General features: G+C 42.1%; 2 protein-coding genes across 2 annotated transcripts in view; both read right to left on the reverse strand.

Annotated features, from left to right (window-relative positions):
* Positions 1 to 263: 263 nt before the first annotated feature.
* On the reverse strand, positions 264 to 7,497 carry LOC109703306 (uncharacterized). Its single transcript, XM_074053693.1, has 4 exons — positions 6,284 to 7,497; positions 3,925 to 4,051; positions 3,301 to 3,397; positions 264 to 1,941 (listed from the first exon to the last, which is right to left on the reverse strand). Exons 1-4 carry the CDS (start codon positions 7,175 to 7,177, stop codon positions 918 to 920), a joined length of 2,142 nt encoding a protein of 713 aa, XP_073909794.1. The 5' UTR covers positions 7,178 to 7,497; the 3' UTR covers positions 264 to 917.
* LOC141416625 (putative KRAB domain-containing protein ZNF788) overlaps positions 7,485 to 17,746 on the reverse strand; it is a 38,481-nt gene continuing 28,219 nt past the window's right edge. The window contains exons 2-3 of the mRNA XM_074053702.1: positions 9,576 to 9,702; positions 7,485 to 7,604 (exon numbers count right to left, since the gene is read on the reverse strand). Of these exons, the coding sequence (XP_073909803.1) occupies positions 7,495 to 7,604; positions 9,576 to 9,702 (237 nt within the window). The 3' untranslated portion in view covers positions 7,485 to 7,494. The remainder of the gene's footprint in view (positions 7,605 to 9,575; positions 9,703 to 17,746) is intronic.

A 17,746-nucleotide genomic window follows, 5' to 3' on the forward strand; every position in this document is an offset into this window, starting at 1 on the left:
CCAGGATGGCCTGAAATCTCAATCCTCCCAATATCAGCCACAGAACTAGAAAGCATAACTGGTGTGAGGAATAAGCACCCAGTTCAGTGGGAATTTCTTAGGTTGTCAGGGATAATAACATGTGCAAAGTGATTGCTGAGAAGTGTCCTAATTCTGTCAGAACTCTCATGTCCTATGGTCCTATGTTGTGTTCAATGTCTAATACAAGGAAAGCATAGGAAAGGGGAGGGGAGAAGACTTAAAGATATTACACTCATGCACAATTGTCTAAACCTCAATATAATTAATCACTTCAATAATTATTTTTCTACACAAATTACTTTGAATGAAACTCTTTATATCATTAACATTTGTAGCATTCAATTGAATGAGGAATTTTCACAGGACTTTGAAGTCACTTGTTGCCACTGACAAGTTTGTTTTCCACACTCACAAATTTTGGGCTAGAGTACATCTCACATGTTTGCCATTAGGACACTTGTCCATCTCTTGTAATCAAGGCATGTTGCCAGAGTATGTTCGTGTGTATCTGTGGAGGGAATTATATTGATGTAATTCCTTACATAATACATTTTCTTGACTGTGAGTAAGGTCATGATATTTAAGTGTTCTATAAATATAGACAATTTCCCCAATATCAGTAACTGCATTTTTTTCTACAGGACTTGGAAGAAATTAAATTCTTATTTCGCCTTCCATACATAGGGTTTTCTCTCCAGTGTGAATTCTCTCAGGTAATTTATGAGAACCAAAATCAGTGAAGGTCTTCCCACACTGATTACATACATAAGGTATCTTTCCAGTGTGAGTTCGTACATGGCGTCGAAAGCTACTTGGATAAATGAAGGCTTTCCCGCATTGCTTACACACATATGGGTTCTCTCCAGTGTGACTTCATTCATATATTTGAAGGTATTTTAATGAATGCAAGGCCCTTCCACATTGCCTGCATTCATAGGGTTCTCTCCAGTGTGAATTTGTTTATGTCTCTTAAAGTTACTATGATCAGAAAAGGCTTTCCCACATTGCTTGCATTCATAGGGTTTCTCTCCTGTGTGAACCCGTTTATGCCTCTTAAGAGAACTACGATGGGCAAAGACTTTCCAACATTCCTTGCATTCATAGGGCTTCTCTCCTGTGTGAACTCGTTTATGTTTCTGAAGAGAATTATGATTGGCAAAAGCTTTCCCACATTGCTTGCATTCATAGGGTTTCTCTCCACTGTGAGTCCTTTTATGGCATACAAGCGAATTGTGACACACAAAAGCTTTCCCACATTCCTCGCATTCATAGTATTTTTCTCCACTGTGAATCCTTTTATGCTTTAGAAGTGAATTGTGACTCACAAAGTCTTTCCCACATTCCTTGCATTTATAGGGTTTCTCTCCAGTATGAATTCGTTTATGTCTCTTAAGGGACTGGGCTCGACCAAACACTTTATTGCATAATGTACACTTGAAAGGTGCTCCTCCACGATGAGTTACCATGTGTGTACGAAAATCTGTGAGCGTCATGAAGCCTTTCCCACACTGCTTACACATACGCACTTTCTCTCTAGCATGAAGTTTTGCATGTATCTGAACATAGCTATATCTGCTGAAAGCTTCTCCACATTGCTTACATTTATACAGTTTCTCTCCACTGTGAGTCCTTACATGCTTCAGAAACCATTCAGGGTGACGGAAGGCTTTCCCACAATCATCACATGTATGGGTCTTCTTTGTATATTCCTCATACTTGTACGATTGCTGTTCAGTCTTAACTGTGACAACCACATTTGAAGATGAAGCACCAGTGAGGACTTCTCCACACACAGGACTTTCCCATGGTTTTACTCCAGTAGGAGTTTTCCTGTTCGCTTTAGGATCTGAAATCCAGGTGCAGATTTGTCCACACTGACTCTCTTCTGAGGGTTCACAAGGTCTCTTGACTGCTTCACATCTGTGCAAAAAGGGAAGCACATTACTAAGATTTTGATTATTATTCAAATTACTGGTTGTATGCCCTCTTAACAATTCTTAAACATGAATGAGCTCAATGCTCTTCAGAACAGCCTAAGAACAGCTATTATGAAAAACCCTTACTCAGGTATTAGGGTCATAGCTCAGGTGGTAGAGAGCTCAGGTTGCCTAGCAACCATGAAGGTCTGTAAAAAATCTATGAAAACTCCCCCCCCTCACACACATACAACACACACACACACACACACAAGAAGGGGTTTTGGAACACAGTTTCAAGGTACCTACTTTGCAAACACTGAATGGCTGTTATTGCCTGTTCTCATCTCAGACTGTATGTCACTCAGTCTGGTCTCAAACACATGGCTCATGTGTATTAGCCTGTGACAACCATAAATTACAGGTACCTGCCACCAACCCTGATTCCCTATGTAATTGTTTTTAAACTGTTACCATGAATTAATTTCATTTAGGAGATTCATTGTGTATATACACAAATGTATTTAATGTAGATTGATCAAATTCACCCTGTCAATATTACTTTTTATCCACACGTCATAAATGTACAAGTAAAAACATTGTGTACCTTGAAATGTTTGCAAATGTAAAGTAAGATAGTATGACACAAAATTATCTTATTTTTGGCAGTACTGGGGGGTTGAACTCAGGGACTTGCACTTGATAGGCAAGCTCTGGAGTCACTCAACCACCTGTTTTTGCCTTGGTTATTTTTTGGGGGTGGGGAGGAGTAATATTGAGGATTGAACTAGGGACTCTGAATGTTCAAGAAAGTTGCTCAACTGGAGTTGGCTGTTTTTGAGATACTGTCTGTCTTTATGCTCACTAGTCTGGAACACAATGCTCCTCTTTGTGCTTTTTGGGATGCACATATGAGCCGTGTGCATAGCCTCTGCTTGAGATGGGGACACCACATAAATTATTGTCCAGGCTGACCTCAGAGAGCAGTACTATCTCTGTCTCCCAAACAGTAAGATTGGCTTGAGCCCTCGTGGCCTGTTGCAAAATTCAATTTTGTGTCACACACACTTTATATGCAAACTCTGAGAGTAAAGTCATAACTCCATAATTTTGTGAATGTAACAAAATTTGTGTACACTGAACCAAAGATGTGTGACATACAATCAGTTTTCAATAGTAGAACAGTTCAGATTTTGATTATTTCTGTAATATATGGTTAACCTGTATATAGTTTGAAGGAAAATCATCAGAGACTAAATCAATTTTGAAGCTGAACTTTTTATATCATTGACTTGCTTTTAAAATTTCTTGGCACTGCAGTATACTGTGGACACACTGCTTTATTGTGCTGTTTGCAAATTACCTTCGATTTCCCCTGCAGCTTTGGTAGTGACATGCAATATTTTTGTCTTTCTCTTTTTTTTTGTCTTTCTCTTTTTTTTTGTCTTTCTCTTTTTTCCCTAAAATGAGAACAGAAAAAAAAAATTATTGAAGTTCTATCGATTATAGGCAGGTTACCATTGTATAATGAGACCATGCTTGTAGGTTCACCAAATTTTCTTTACTTTTCTTGTTCTTTTTATTTTTTTAAACTGACATGGTGGTTACACTCAGGGCTTTGGGCATGGTATGCAGGAGCTCTACTACTCGATCCACTCTGCCAGCACTTTTTGTTGGTTGTTTTTGATTTTATGTGTGGGGTGGATAGAAATACTTCTATTTATGCTTCCCCCTTATACCTGGGATGACAGGAGCACACCACCATGTCCATTCATTGGTACATATCAAGTCTAGAGAACTTCTGCTCAGGCCAAGCTCAAACTGTAATCCTCCTGATCTCTACCTCACAAGTAGCAAGTAGAGGCTTGGAACATCATGCCCAACCCAATTTTCCCTTCTACATGCCAAACTATGGAACAGCACAGATGCCCACAAATCACTGGTTCTCTCACTGACTGACTCATTAAAGAAACACTGTCACCCTTACCTACAGCATCCAGGTTCCTCAAAGTTTCCCTCATCACATCTCTGTAGAGATTCTTCTGTGAAGGATCCAGTAAGGCCCACTCCTCCACGGTGAAGTTCACAGACACATCCTCAAAGGTCACTGACTCCTGAAACATCACACAGATTTCCAGGAGGAAGAATGAGAGTCACAGCACTGGAAATCTACATTCTGTTCATGAGCAGACCACTTAATGTGGTTCTCCTTATGGGGTCACTCCATGTACTTCTCCAGTCTTTACCTCCATCCATACTCACACCCTGTCTCATAGCAATTCTGATACTACTTGAGAACTCTGAGGTAAAATAACACAATAGGATCACCCCAACCTCTGTACACTAGGTCTATAGCATCTCTCATGATAAAGTCCCGCTACATAGTGAGCACAAGAGCATAACCACCAGCCGCCCAGAGATGGCATGTTCTTACTACTGCCTGAGAACAATGTTTGACCTTTGCCAGCATATTGGATCTACATAGGGATGGATGTCATCAGCCTGACACGAGGGCTCAGTGTTCCAAAGAGTTTCTGCAAGTAATATGCTACTTGTTTAACTCTGAAAGGCTTGTAAGTTTCTAACATGCTCAATAGAGGGAGCCCAACTGATTGACCCGCAAAATACACACTGGAAAATGACCCTTTAATGAGCTGGTGTAATAATAGTTAACACAGCTTTTCTTTTTTGATGCTGGGGTTTGAACTCAAGTCTTTTGCTTGCTAGGCAGGTAATCTCCTACTTGATCTACTCCAAATATAGTTTTAATTGTGTTGGGCATTTTGGAGCAAGGATCTCAAAAAATTATTTGCCCAGGCTGGCTACAAATCACAATCCTCCTGATGACTGCCTCCTCAGTGATTGCAGGCATGAGCCCACTGCTGTTTGTCTTTATTTAACACATCTTGTCACTACAGTGTTTTCATTATTTATGTAGTTTCAATTTTTAATATTCTTGTTATTTGGCCAAAAGTTCTCACTTCTAACTTATGAATAAGTGGATCTGATATTAAAAGAAAAGCACCACTCATGTGGCAAAGACAAAGAGGGAGGGGGATTATGTTTCATATAAGATGTAAGGCCACCTGGGAAACCGGAACAATGCCAGATGTGACCAATATAAGGAAGACATATTTTATAGAAATGCTGTCTAATAACACAAAAATAAATCACTTCAAGTGTTGGTGAATCACGTGATAAACACATTCATGAATGGTAGGATGATAAATACATATACTTTCACACTTTGCATACTAAATTTGATTTTGCCCATTGTCTACATAAGAGCACTTTCCCCTTCTGTAATAAAAATCTATTAGGCATTACCATTTAGGTATAAAAATCAAGGTCACCGACATCATCAAGCATGCATGTGTGCTCATGCACACACACACCCCAACAAACAAATAGTTGAAGCAATCAAACTACCTGGGACAGTGAAATGATCCATGTGAGCACAGCCTCAGACACCATCATATGTGGAATTATAAATCAATGACAGCAGAAGTGAACCCTTTCTGCAGAACCTAACTTTACATGTATGGTAGTATTACATCTCAAAACTCGAGACAAACCAAGTAAAACTCCATGACAGACACATGGTAAAAGAATAAACCATGTTCATTAACCCATCTTTGGTCACCTCTGGGTGCACAGCAGGAAGAGAGAACACAGCCCACCAAATTACTGTGGCCTACGTATTCATCTGCATGTGACCCCATTGTGTTTATGTTTAATTTAAATTTAGTATGAAAGATTTTTTTTCAAATATTCTCTGTGCTTCTAAGGACCTCTTCATTCTATTCAGTGAGACTGGGGGTGCTTTACAAATTGGCAATCAAAAATCTGACGAACGGCCTCCGCAGTGAATTATCCAAAAGTATGGTCCTGCCACTAGGGCAGAAGATGGGTCTTGGGGGTATCGCTTCCCTATATATATATGCTTAACCACATCATCAGGCTAAAGGCTGTTGTTGAAATTATAACTAATGAAACTTCAAGAGCTCTCTATTTGCTGGCAAAACAAACCACAAAAAAGCACAATGCTATCTATTAGAACTGCTTGTCTTTAGATTGTATGTTGGCCTCTGAGGGAGGTGTTTGTGGAAAATTTAACCTAAGCAACTGCTTCTTACAGATTGATGATGAAGGAAAGGTCATACAAGAGATAACAGAGAAAATGAGAAAACTTGATTGCAATGTAACTGCATTTTTTCTGCAGGATTTGGAAGAAATTAAGCTCTTATCTTGCCTTCCATACATAGGGTTTTCTCTCCAGTGTGAATTCTCTCATGTAATTTATGAGAACCAAAATCAGTGAAGTTCTTCCCACACTGCTTACATACATAAGGTGTATTTCCTGTGTGAGTTTGCACATGTCGTCGAAAGCTTCCTGGATAAATGAAGGCTTTCCCGCATTGCTTACATACATATGGCTTCTCCCCAGTGTGAGTTCGTTCATGTATTCGAAGGTATTTTAATGAATGCAAGGCCCTTCCACATTGTTTGCATTCATAGGGTTTCTCTCCACTGTGAATTCCTTTATGACATTGAAGTGAACTACGACATGCGGCTTTCCTGTATTTCTTGGATTCATAGGGTTTCTCTCCACAGTGAATCCTTTCATGGTATACAAGTGAATTGTGACAAACAAAGGCTTTCCCACATTCCTTGCATTCATAGGGTTTTTTTCCACAGTGAATCTTTTTATGCCTTAGAAGTGCATTGTGACGCACAAAGGCTTTTGCACATTCCTTGCATTCAAAAGGTTTCACTCCAGTGTGAATTTGTTCATGTCTCTTAAGGTTACTATGATCAGAAAAGGCTTTCCCACATTGCTTGCATTCATAGGGTTTCTCTCCTGTGTGAACTCGTTTATGTCTCTTAAGACAACTATGATGGGCAAAGGCTTTCCCACATTGCTTGCATTCATAGGGTTTCTCTCCACTGTGAATCCTTTTATGGGATTGAAGTGAATTGTGACTCAACAAGGCTTTCCCACATTCCTTGCATTCATAGGATTTTTTTCCACTGTGAATCCTTATATGGCATAGAAGTGAATTGTGACTCACAAAGTCTTTCCCACACTCCTTGCATTCATAGGGTTTCTCTCTGGTGTGAATTTCTTTATGTTTCTGAAGGGACCTGGCCCAACCAAACAATTTATTGCATACTGTACACTTGAAAGGTGCTCCTCCACGATGAGTTACCATATGTGTACGAAAATCTGTGAGCGTCATGAAGCCTTTCCCACACTGCTTACATACACGCACTTTCTCTCTAGCATGAAGTTTTGCATGTATCTGAACATAGCTATATCTGCTGAAAGCTTCTCCACATTGCTTACATTTATACAGTTTCTCTCCACTGTGAGTCCTTACATGCTTCAGAAACCATTCAGGGTGACGGAAGGCTTTCCCACAATCCTCACATGTATGCGTCTTCTTTGTATATTCCTCATACTTGCACAATTGCTGTTCAGTCTTAACTGTGACAACCACATTTGAAGATGAAGCACCAGTGAGGACTTCTCCACACACAGGACTTTCCCATGGTTTTACTCCAGTAGGAGTTTTCCTGTTCGCTTTAGGATCTGAAATCCAGGTGCAGATTTGTCCACACTGACTCTCTTCTGAGGGTTCACAAGGTCTCTTGACTGCTTCACATCTGTGCAAAAAGGGAAGCACATTACTAAGATTTTGATTATTATTCAAATTACTGGTTGTATGCCCTCTTAACAATTCTTAAACATGAATGAGCTCAATGCTCTTCAGAACAGCCTAAGAACAGCTATTATGAAAAACCCTTACTCAGGTATTAGGGTCATAGCTCAGGTGGTAGAGAGCTCAGGTTGCCTAGCAACCATGAAGGTCTGTAAAAAATCTATGAAAACTTCCCCCCCTCACACACATACAACACACACACACACACACACACACACACAAGAAGGGGTTTTGGAACACAGTTTCAAGGTACCTACTTTGCAAACACTGAATGGCTGTTATTGCCTGTTCTCATCTCAGACTGTATGTCACTCAGTCTGGTCTCAAACACATGGCTCATGTGTATTAGCCTGTGACAACCATAAATTACAGGTACCTGCCACCAACCCTGATTCCCTATGTAATTGTTTTTAAACTGTTACCATGAATTAATTTCATTTAGGAGATTCATTGTGTATATACACAAATGTATTTAATGTAGATTGATCAAATTCACCCTGTCAATATTACTTTTTATCCACACGTCATAAATGTACAAGTAAAAACATTGTGTACCTTGAAATGTTTGCAAATGTAAAGTAAGATAGTATGACACAAAATTATCTTATTTTTGGCAGTACTGGGGGGTTGAACTCAGGGACTTGCACTTGATAGGCAAGCTCTGGAGTCACTCAACCACCTGTTTTTGCCTTGGTTATTTTTTGGGGGTGGGGAGGAGTAATATTGAGGATTGAACTAGGGACTCTGAAAGTTCAAGAAAGTTGCTCAACTGGAGTTGGCTGTTTTTGAGATACTGTCTGTCTTTATACTCACTAGTCTGGAACACAGTGCTCCTCTTTGTGCTTTTTGGGATGCACATATGAGCCGTGTGCATAACCTCTGCCTGAGATGGGGACACCACATAAATTATTGTCCAGGCTGACCTCAGAGAGCAGTACTATCTCTGTCTCCCAAACAGTAAGATTGGCTTGAGCCCTCGTGGCCTGTTGCAAAATTCAATTTTGTGTCACACACACTTTATATGCAAACTCTGAGAGTAAAGTCATAACTCCATAATTTTGTGAATGTAACAAAATTTGTATACACTGAACCAAAGATGTGTGGCATACAATCAGTTTTCAATAGAACAGTTCAGATTTTGATTATTTCTGTAATATATGGTTAACCTGTATATAGTTTGAAGGAAAATCATCAGAGACTAAATCAATTTTGAAGCTGAACTTTTTATATCATTGACTTGCTTTTAAAATTTCTTGGCACTGCAGTATACTGTGGACACACTGCTTTATTGTGCTGTTTGCAAATTACCTTCGATTTCCCCTGCAGCTTTGGTAGTGACATGCAATATTTTTGTCTTTCTCTTTTTTTTTTGTCTTTCTCTTTTTTCCCTAAAATGAGAACAGAAAAAAAAAATTATTGAAGTTCTATCGATTATAGGCAGGTTACCATTGTATAATGAGACCATGCTTGTAGGTTCACCAAATTTTCTTTACTTTTCTTGTTCTTTTTATTTTTTTAAACTGACATGGTGGTTACACTCAGGGCTTTGGGCATGGTATGCAGGAGCTCTACTACTCGATCCACTCTGCCAGCACTTTTTGTTGGTTGTTTTTGATTTTATGTGTGGGGTGGATAGAAATACTTCTATTTATGCTTCCCCCTTATACCTGGGATGACAGGAGCACACCACCATGTCCATTCATTGGTACATATCAAGTCTAGAGAACTTCTGCTCAGGCCAAGCTCAAACTGTAATCCTCCTGATCTCTACCTCACAAGTAGCAAGTAGAGGCTTGGAACATCATGCCCAACCCAATTTTCCCTTCTACATGCCAAACTATGGAACAGCACAGATGCCCACAAATCACTGGTTCTCTCACTGACTGACTCATTAAAGAAACACTGTCACCCTTACCTACAGCATCCAGGTTCCTCAAAGTTTCCCTCATCACATCTCTGTAGAGATTCTTCTGTGAAGGATCCAGTAAGGCCCACTCCTCCACGGTGAAGTTCATAGTCACATCCTCAAAGGTCACTGGCTCCTGAAACATCACACAGATTTCCAGGAGGAAGAATGAGAGTCACAGCACTGGAAATCTACATTCTGTTCATGAGCAGACCACTTAATGTGGTTCTCCTTATGGGGTCACTCCATGTACTTCTCTCTCCAGTCTTTACCTCCATCCATACTCACACCCTGTCTCATAGCAATTCTGATACTACTTGAGAACTCTGAGGTAAAATAACACAATAGGATCACCCCAACCTCTGTACACTAGGTCTATAGCATCTCTCATGATAAAGTCCCGCTACATAGTGAGCACAAGAGCATAACCACCAGCCGCCCAGAGATGGCATGTTCTTACTACTGCCTGAGAACAATGTTTGACCTTTGCCAGCATATTGGATCTACATAGGGATGGATGTCATCAGCCTGACACGAGGGCTCAGTGTTCCAAAGAGTTTCTGCAAGTAATATGCTACTTGTTTAACTCTGAAAGGCTTGTAAGTTTCTAACATGCTCAATAGAGGGAGCCCAACTGATTGACCCGCAAAATACACACTGGAAAATGATCCTCTAATGAGCTGGTGTAATAATATTTAACACAGCTTTTCTTTTTTGATGCTCTGTTTTGAACTCAAGTCCTTTGCTTGCTAGGCAGGTATTTGATTTTTAATATTTTTGTTATTTGGCCAAAAGTTCTCACTTCTTACTTATGAATAAGTGGATCTGATATTAAAAGAAAAGCACCACTCATGTGGCAAAGACAAAGAGGGAGGGGGATTATGTTTCATATAAGATGTAAGGCCACCTGGGAAACCGGAACAATGCCAGATGTGACCAATATAAGGAAGACATATTTTATAGAAATACTGTCTAATAACACAAAAATGAATCATTTCAAGTGTTGGTGAATCACGTGATAAACACATTCATGAATGGTAGGATGACAAATACATATACTTTCACACTTTGCATACTAAATTTGATTTTGCCCATTGTCTACACAAGAGCACTTTCCCCTACTGTAATAAAAATCTATTAGGCACTACCATTTAGGTATAAAAATCAAGAAGGTCACCGACATCATCAAGCATGCATGTGTGCTCATACACACACATACCCCAACAAACAAATAGTTGAAGCAATCAAACTACCTGGGACAGTGAAATGATCCATGTGAGCACAGCCTCAGACACCATCATATGTGGAATTATAAATCAATGACAGCACAAGTGAACCCTTTCTGCTGAACCTAACATTACATGTATGGTAGTATTACATCTCAAAACTCGAGACAAACCAAGTAAAACTCCATGACAGACACATGGTAAAAGAATAAACCATGTTCAATAACCCATCTTTGGTCACCTCTGGGTGCACAGCAGGAAGAGAGAACACAGCCCACCAAATTACTGTGGCCTGAGTACTCATCTGCATGTGACCCCATTCTGTTTATATTTAGTTTAAATTTAGTATGAAAGAATTTTTTTGAAATGTTCTCTGTGTTTCTATCGACCTCTTCATTCTATTCAATGAGATTCCAAGCAAGAAATTCTCCATCTTACTCCCAAGTTATCAAGAAAATTATTATTGCTTTTGTAAATAAGGTTTTTTATAAATCTCCCAGGATGGCCTGGAAACTGAAATCATCTTGTCTCAACCTCTGCAGTCCTGGACTATAGGTATGTACCACCAAGCCAGGCACCAAAAAATGTTAAAATAAGAAAAAAAACTCCTATTTTGCAGAAACGAAATTATAGAAAGGAACTAGAGGGAAACCACATACGGAAGCAGCCTGCTACACCCACAGTTCATAAGGGACCCACATTCAGAAAGTTAAACAGGATTCCTAAGATTAGAGATCACCTGTCACTGTGCAAAGGCAGTCTAAGATGGCCTATTTCCAGGGGTGACAGAAGAAAACTGACCAGCCCCAATATTTCATCTGAGACTTTCCAACATCCTCCTTTCCCCTCCTCCCAGCGAGAAAATGCTCCTCCTACACAGAGTCAGATCTGTCCATGAACACTCTCCCATATTTAGCTGAAGGTTCTGACCAGTGCTGTTTCTGATATCACTTCTGACACCTAATCTATGCTTTTTACTGCATGCCAACCAATTCTCAAACATAATTCAAGCCTCCTGTCCCAGTGTTAGCAGAGATCCCACAAGTTCAGTGCTCCATTCAACCATACTGTCCCCACTGCAGGAGGCAGGCCAAACATGTACTTCTTCAAGCCTGTTCACCATTCCCTGATCTCAAAGTAATCTGGGGTGGCACCCTGAGTGACTACATTTTCATAAATTCAGATATTGCCTTATAAACAAAGACACATACAATAAACACAGACATTTCTCTTGCTAGGGAATATCAAGACGTTAATGTTCTCTGTGCTAAAACTGGACAAAGACAAAACAAAATTTTTATAACACTCTACACCAAAATGAAGCCTCCAAACCATAAACAGTTTCTCTGGCTCACTTAACCTGATAGTGAATATTTCTGTCTATCCTTAAGGATTTGTCATTTGGCACAAATGACATGCTGTCAAGAACAACCACCTGCATGCAAAACAACAGCTGAAGATACTAAGTTTTACTCAAGCGCTGGAATCATATTTAAACAGCAATGGTTAAAGAAGTCCCTCTTCACAAAGCTTTCTGTTTTGGGGAAGCACCAAGAGCAAGAAAACACCTGCCTGGGAACTCAGGGGAAGACCACTTTTTTTAACCTGCATTAAGGACATAATTTTCAAAATCCCACTTTCTGCATCAAAAGCATTACCTCAATTGATCAGCAGAAACAGAACTCTTAATAAAAACTTTACTGAACTTTCTCTCCTTTCAGGCCTCTCATCTTTGACCACCCCAGCCTAAGCCAGCATATGAGCCCTCCTTTATTGTCATCCTAAGGACAGGTGACCTCAGGGACACGCTCGCGGTCCCAGGAGCTGATGCTGCCCCTCCATCACTCTCCTCTCCTCCTTTCTCTTCCTCTTTGCTCTTCCCTAGAAAGCAAGGCCCATGCACTTGGGGCTGTCCCACCTCTGCAATTAGCTCAGGTCCCGCCGCCATCAGCGTTTCATTTGTAAACACTGTGTGCACACAGGCCAAGGACGACACCAACCATGTCAGAGGGACCCGATTCCCCTTCACATACACCCAACATGTCCCCTAGGTCCCTTTCACATGAAGGCCATGGCGGATGTCCCCAGAACTGAGGTATTTCCCACTGGCTCTCAGAAGACTGGACTTAGGTCCAGTTTGCAGTGGAGATGTGAATCCAACATCAGGAAACTCGGAGCTGTGGGCGCGGAGGGACAAAGGGGCTCCAGCGGGGACAGGAAGTTGGGTCTTGGTGGCGGCCTCGCCCGTGGAACAAGGGGACAAGGGGACTCTGCTCAGCGCCGACTGGGCTCAGGCTGGCGGCCCTGTTGCTCCACAGCTGCCTCCAGCCACTCTCAACAGCCCTGCCTGCCCCAGCTCACAAATCCACCTTCAATGCTCACCATTCTTGGCTGCCGGGGTGTCCTGCTGTCCCACACCTGCTCCTGGCAGAATGTGAGCCATTGAACATTTCACAACTGTCAGGTTAGGGACACAACAATGGTGGCAGAAAGGAAGCTCACTGACTAAGAAATCAGAGGCCAAAGGCATAAATGTATTTCCTTTATACAAAACTTATAGAAATGATGAAATTCATAAACCATTGTTCTCCAGGCATCATCCAAAGGTGCCCTTCTGGGTCTGACCTTCACACTTTCTCAATGGGCACAACTTGCATTATGACTCCACCAACTCTATGAATGTAAAAGCGGTTCAATTTTACCCAACCCTGCACTCCTGGTAAGTACCAACAAGAGAAAGCAAAGGAATCGAGTCCTGTCATTGTGCAAGGAAACACCTTCTCACTTTACTTGGATGATTTGTCCTGCCCTTCAACCTTTAAATCTAAGAGAAAACTGGGCACAGGCTGAGAAAATGTTCCTGTCCTCCCTTCTGATCTCTGATCTCTGTCCACACATAGCACGAGCTAGAAAAAGATGCCACCTTTACTGTCACCATAAAGACAGGTGACTCAGGGACACTTCATCTGTCCCCGGAGCTGATGATGTCCCCTCGTTGCCCTCCTCTCCTCTTGTTTAATCCTCCTTAGACAGCACAGCCCTAATCAGCCTCACCCTTGACACCCTTGACACCCTTGACCTTGCACTTGGGGCTATTCAGCCTCTTCAATAAGCTCAGGTCCTGCCTCCATCTGCATTTCATTTGTAAATGCTGTCTACACACAGTACAAGGACAACACTAATTATGTCAAAGACCTGAACCTCCCCTTCCACTCTGTCATCAAATATGTCCCATGGGGGATACCGCCGGGTGTCCCCGGAATTGAGGTATTGCTTGCCCGTTCTCAGAAGCCCAGCTCAGAACCAGATCACGGTGGAGACACAGCTCCCAACATCAAGAAATCTATGCGTTCAGGGATTGGGAGACGGGGATCCCATCCTGCTCCTGAAGTCAGTGGTCACAAAGTGACAGAAACTGAGCCACCAGACAACTCACAAATGCCAAGTCAGCTGTACAACTAGCAAGGCAGAAAGGAATCTCCTGAACCTATCTCAGCCAGGGCTCCTGACTGGACAGCTCCAGTGGCCCTGATTGGCAAGTGCTCAAGCTGAGTGACAAGAGGAGAGAGATCCCTACCTGGAGAGGAGGCAGACACAATTTATCCACAGCTCCTCCTGGGCTTCCTCATAGGCCTGGACCTGGCCACACCTGGGGGAAAAGTGCATTGAAGCTGACCTTCCTCCTGGCTCTCCAGAACGGCCTCCTGATCTTTCTGAACTGTGCTGGAAGTGGAGGCACGAGGGGGAATTTCAGACACTGGCCAATGAGGACATCCTTGGCAATGGCAACAAAGGCAAGCCAAGCCAGGTCAGGCCCCACACTGGAACAAGAGGAAAGGTCTGGTATCACACTGAGAAATGGGACATGAGGCAGTGGCTTCATGGACAAGGCTTTGTCAGCACATTTTCTAATGATTACCTATTTTCAGCCAAGGAAAGAAAAATAGCAACAAGGGACTTTAATTACCCAATGCATGGGGAAAAACTAGTTATATGGCAGCAATATCCTACAAAGGAATCCAGAGGAAGAAAAGTAAACATTGGAACCAGCTCACACAGGCAGCCTCTGCAGCCTAGTCAAAACAAAAACTGGAAAAAAATTCTAGTTTAATTGAGAAGATTAAACTCAAGTAGCTCAAGTGGTACAGCACCTGCCTTGCAAGCACGAGGCCCTGAATTCAATCCCCAGTACTTCAGACCTACAGCACCAGAGTAATCCATTCCTGGGCTGAGGCAAGGACCCCTAAGAATATCACTCTGGATGTCTTGGTGCATGCACTCCTTCCAGTGTCCTTCAAAATCTTAAAAGTCTCCAGAAGGAAGCTTCACTTGAAGTCACTTAAGGTCTCACCAAGGCAAACTGTCAAATTCATGAGCTCTTTCTTCCAGGGCAATACATGAATGAAACCTTCTCCAAGGTCTACCTTTATAGATTATCTGAACCTACTCAATTTAGATTGATCAGAGCACCTCTAACCATGGAAACACCAAAACAATGTCCAGAAAACAGTTTCATGACAACCAGGATCCATCTCAAAGATCAGAACCTCCAAATGCATCTGCTTGGGAGTTTCCTGCTCTCCACAGCTTCCCACTGTCACTCCTGTCCTCCTTCTGATCACATGGAGGCCACATGAAGGAAAGACAGCCAGCTGTCTGGGAAGCACCAAGGGGACTTCATGGTCCTCCCTTTGCAGACTAAAGATGGGCCTCAGCCAGGAATCACTGGCCTCTAACCTGAGCCCCTGATTCCAATTTATTCAACCACTTGACTGCAACATTGATGGGTGAAATGAGATGAGAAAACCGAATCTAATTCTTTGCATATGAAATGAGGACAATCTTACTTTCCTTCAAGGATGGTGAATACATAGAGGTGTTGGAAAATTGGGACCTCCAGGTGGGACATGCAAGGTCTTTACATTGCCTTGTCCTATGCTCCTGTTCCATGGAGCTGTTATCTTTTTTTCATAAACTGCTGATTAAGTATTGTCTGAGTCTCACTACTGATTTTAGCAATTAGCAAACATGAAGGGGTAGGATTGTGAAAGTGACAATGTACCCATGTTGTACAGAAATGTGTGTACTCTCAATACACAATGCTTTGACTGCCATCTGATGCCAGTGTGGTCTTGGGGACTGAGTCCATAAACCTTTAGAATGAGACACCAATGAGAGGTACTTTCAGAATTCAGTGGAATTTTTGGATACAGTCCACTGTGGATCTCTTCAGACTGTTGGTATAGAAAGAGCCCACACATTTGAGTCAGAACTGTACTGGGTAAACACAGCTTGCTCCCTCACTCCCTCTGTGCAATAGGGAACAGTGCTCATTCAACCTCTGGAGTCAGTCACAAATCTGATTACAAACCACATTTGAGAAACTCACACCTATGACAAAACACCCTGGATCTCTGCCAAACCTCTACAATTTAGTCTCTTCCCACCAGCTACAGAGAACTGTGTACACACAGGAAAGTGGCTACATATGCATGCTTAAAACCAAACCAACACTTTGGAATACTGGAAGTATATCTTCCAAGTTGGTGGAGGCCTTGCTATCATTCAACCATTACACTTCTACATTAAGACCCATTTGAAAATATTTAGGATCTCCCACAGTCTAGAAAGAAACCCTCCAAGTGCCCTTCACTGTCATGCATGACCTTGGGCTCTTCCTGTGTGCCTTCATGCCCCAGTACTCCCTCAACCACTTCCAACTGGCCAAGCTCAGTGAACTCAACCTGGTCCCTAAACAAAGTGGCCCCACACTTTCCCTGATCCTTCGCACTCACTATCATCTCTACCCAGAAATCTTTCATCCCCTTGCTTCCTCATCTGAATCAAAACTACACATTCCTTAGGTCGCACTTTAGACATCACTACCTCCAAATGCCATTTCTAAGCCCCGGTCTGGGCTGCTGAATGGCCCCGTGGTCTTGCAGACAACGGGTCTCCTCCAGGGCACTGACTACTCTAATAGCCTCCCAGGAAGAACCCTGAAAAGCTCAGGGCAGAGGATACCACTGTTCATAGTCATAGTTCACTCCCAGACCTACAATATTTCTATAGCAAATGAGCATGAAACTCACATTTGCTGAACCCCTGAGAAAACAAGATCACGATGCTTTGAGAACATGGCTGGGATTATAAACCCTAGGGTGCTTTGGGGATGGTTCTGAGTATGAAGAGACGGAAATCCAGAAATACAGATTGGAGACAGGTGGTGATTGTGCTTAAAGGCCCCAGGGAAGGAGTAGTACTGAGTCCACAGGAGCCCAGGTAAAAGGGGCATCCCACAGGGTGAAGCTAGATTCCACTAGGAATGAGGGAGCCATGACATTTATGTCCTCTAACATCCAGAAAGGTAAAATTGCCCTAGATCTACATTTGTCGGGAAACAGAATTTGCCTCATGTATGTTCACCGTGTGTTTGCTCAATTCAGCAGAACCTGGAAAGGACTGAGAGGGAATCAGATCCTAGGTCAAAATGACAATACTGGGCCTCATGATGTCACCATTTATTGATGCTCATGGTATCACCAGTGCTTATGGTACCCAGAAACCCAAGAGGAAAGGTATCTGGGCTCAGGCAGAGGGGTGCTGTGGAGATGGGCTATGGGGCATGATGTATCTGACAGATCTACTTTCCTGGGTACCCCCTCCCCATAGCATGTGATTCCCATGATCCCAGTAGAGAAAATGGATGCTGCTGGTTCCCTTAGGTTCCTATTTTTGTGAAAGACACAGACAGCACTAGGCTGAAGAAACATCTTTGTCTTGACTCAAGGATGACAAAGCTCACCTTTTCCCACCAAAGCAAGGATCAAGTCCCTTGGAAAGTTACAATGCCAAGGAGAATGTTAGCATTGGCTCCTATCTCAAAGGATCATCTGGTCAATCTCACTTACTTTGCAGAAGAAACTAGAAGCTCAGAAAGTGTGAATAATCAGG

The sequence above is a fragment of the Castor canadensis genome, chromosome 14 (assembly GCF_047511655.1).
Source record: "Castor canadensis chromosome 14, mCasCan1.hap1v2, whole genome shotgun sequence".
Lineage (NCBI taxonomy): Eukaryota > Metazoa > Chordata > Mammalia > Rodentia > Castoridae > Castor > Castor canadensis.

Coding starts and splice junctions, on each gene's coding strand:
- LOC109703306 (XM_074053693.1), bottom strand. CDS start 7,177: ATGACGCTCACAGATTTTCGTACACATATGGTAACTCATCGTGGAGGA. Junction 4,052..6,283: donor ACACAGGAAATACACCTTAT/GTATGTAAGCAG, acceptor GTGATGTTTCAG/GAGTCAGTGACCTTTGAGGA. Junction 3,398..3,924: donor GAGGAACCTGGATGCTGTAG/GTAAGGGTGACA, acceptor TTCTCATTTTAG/GGAAAAAAGAGAAAGACAAA.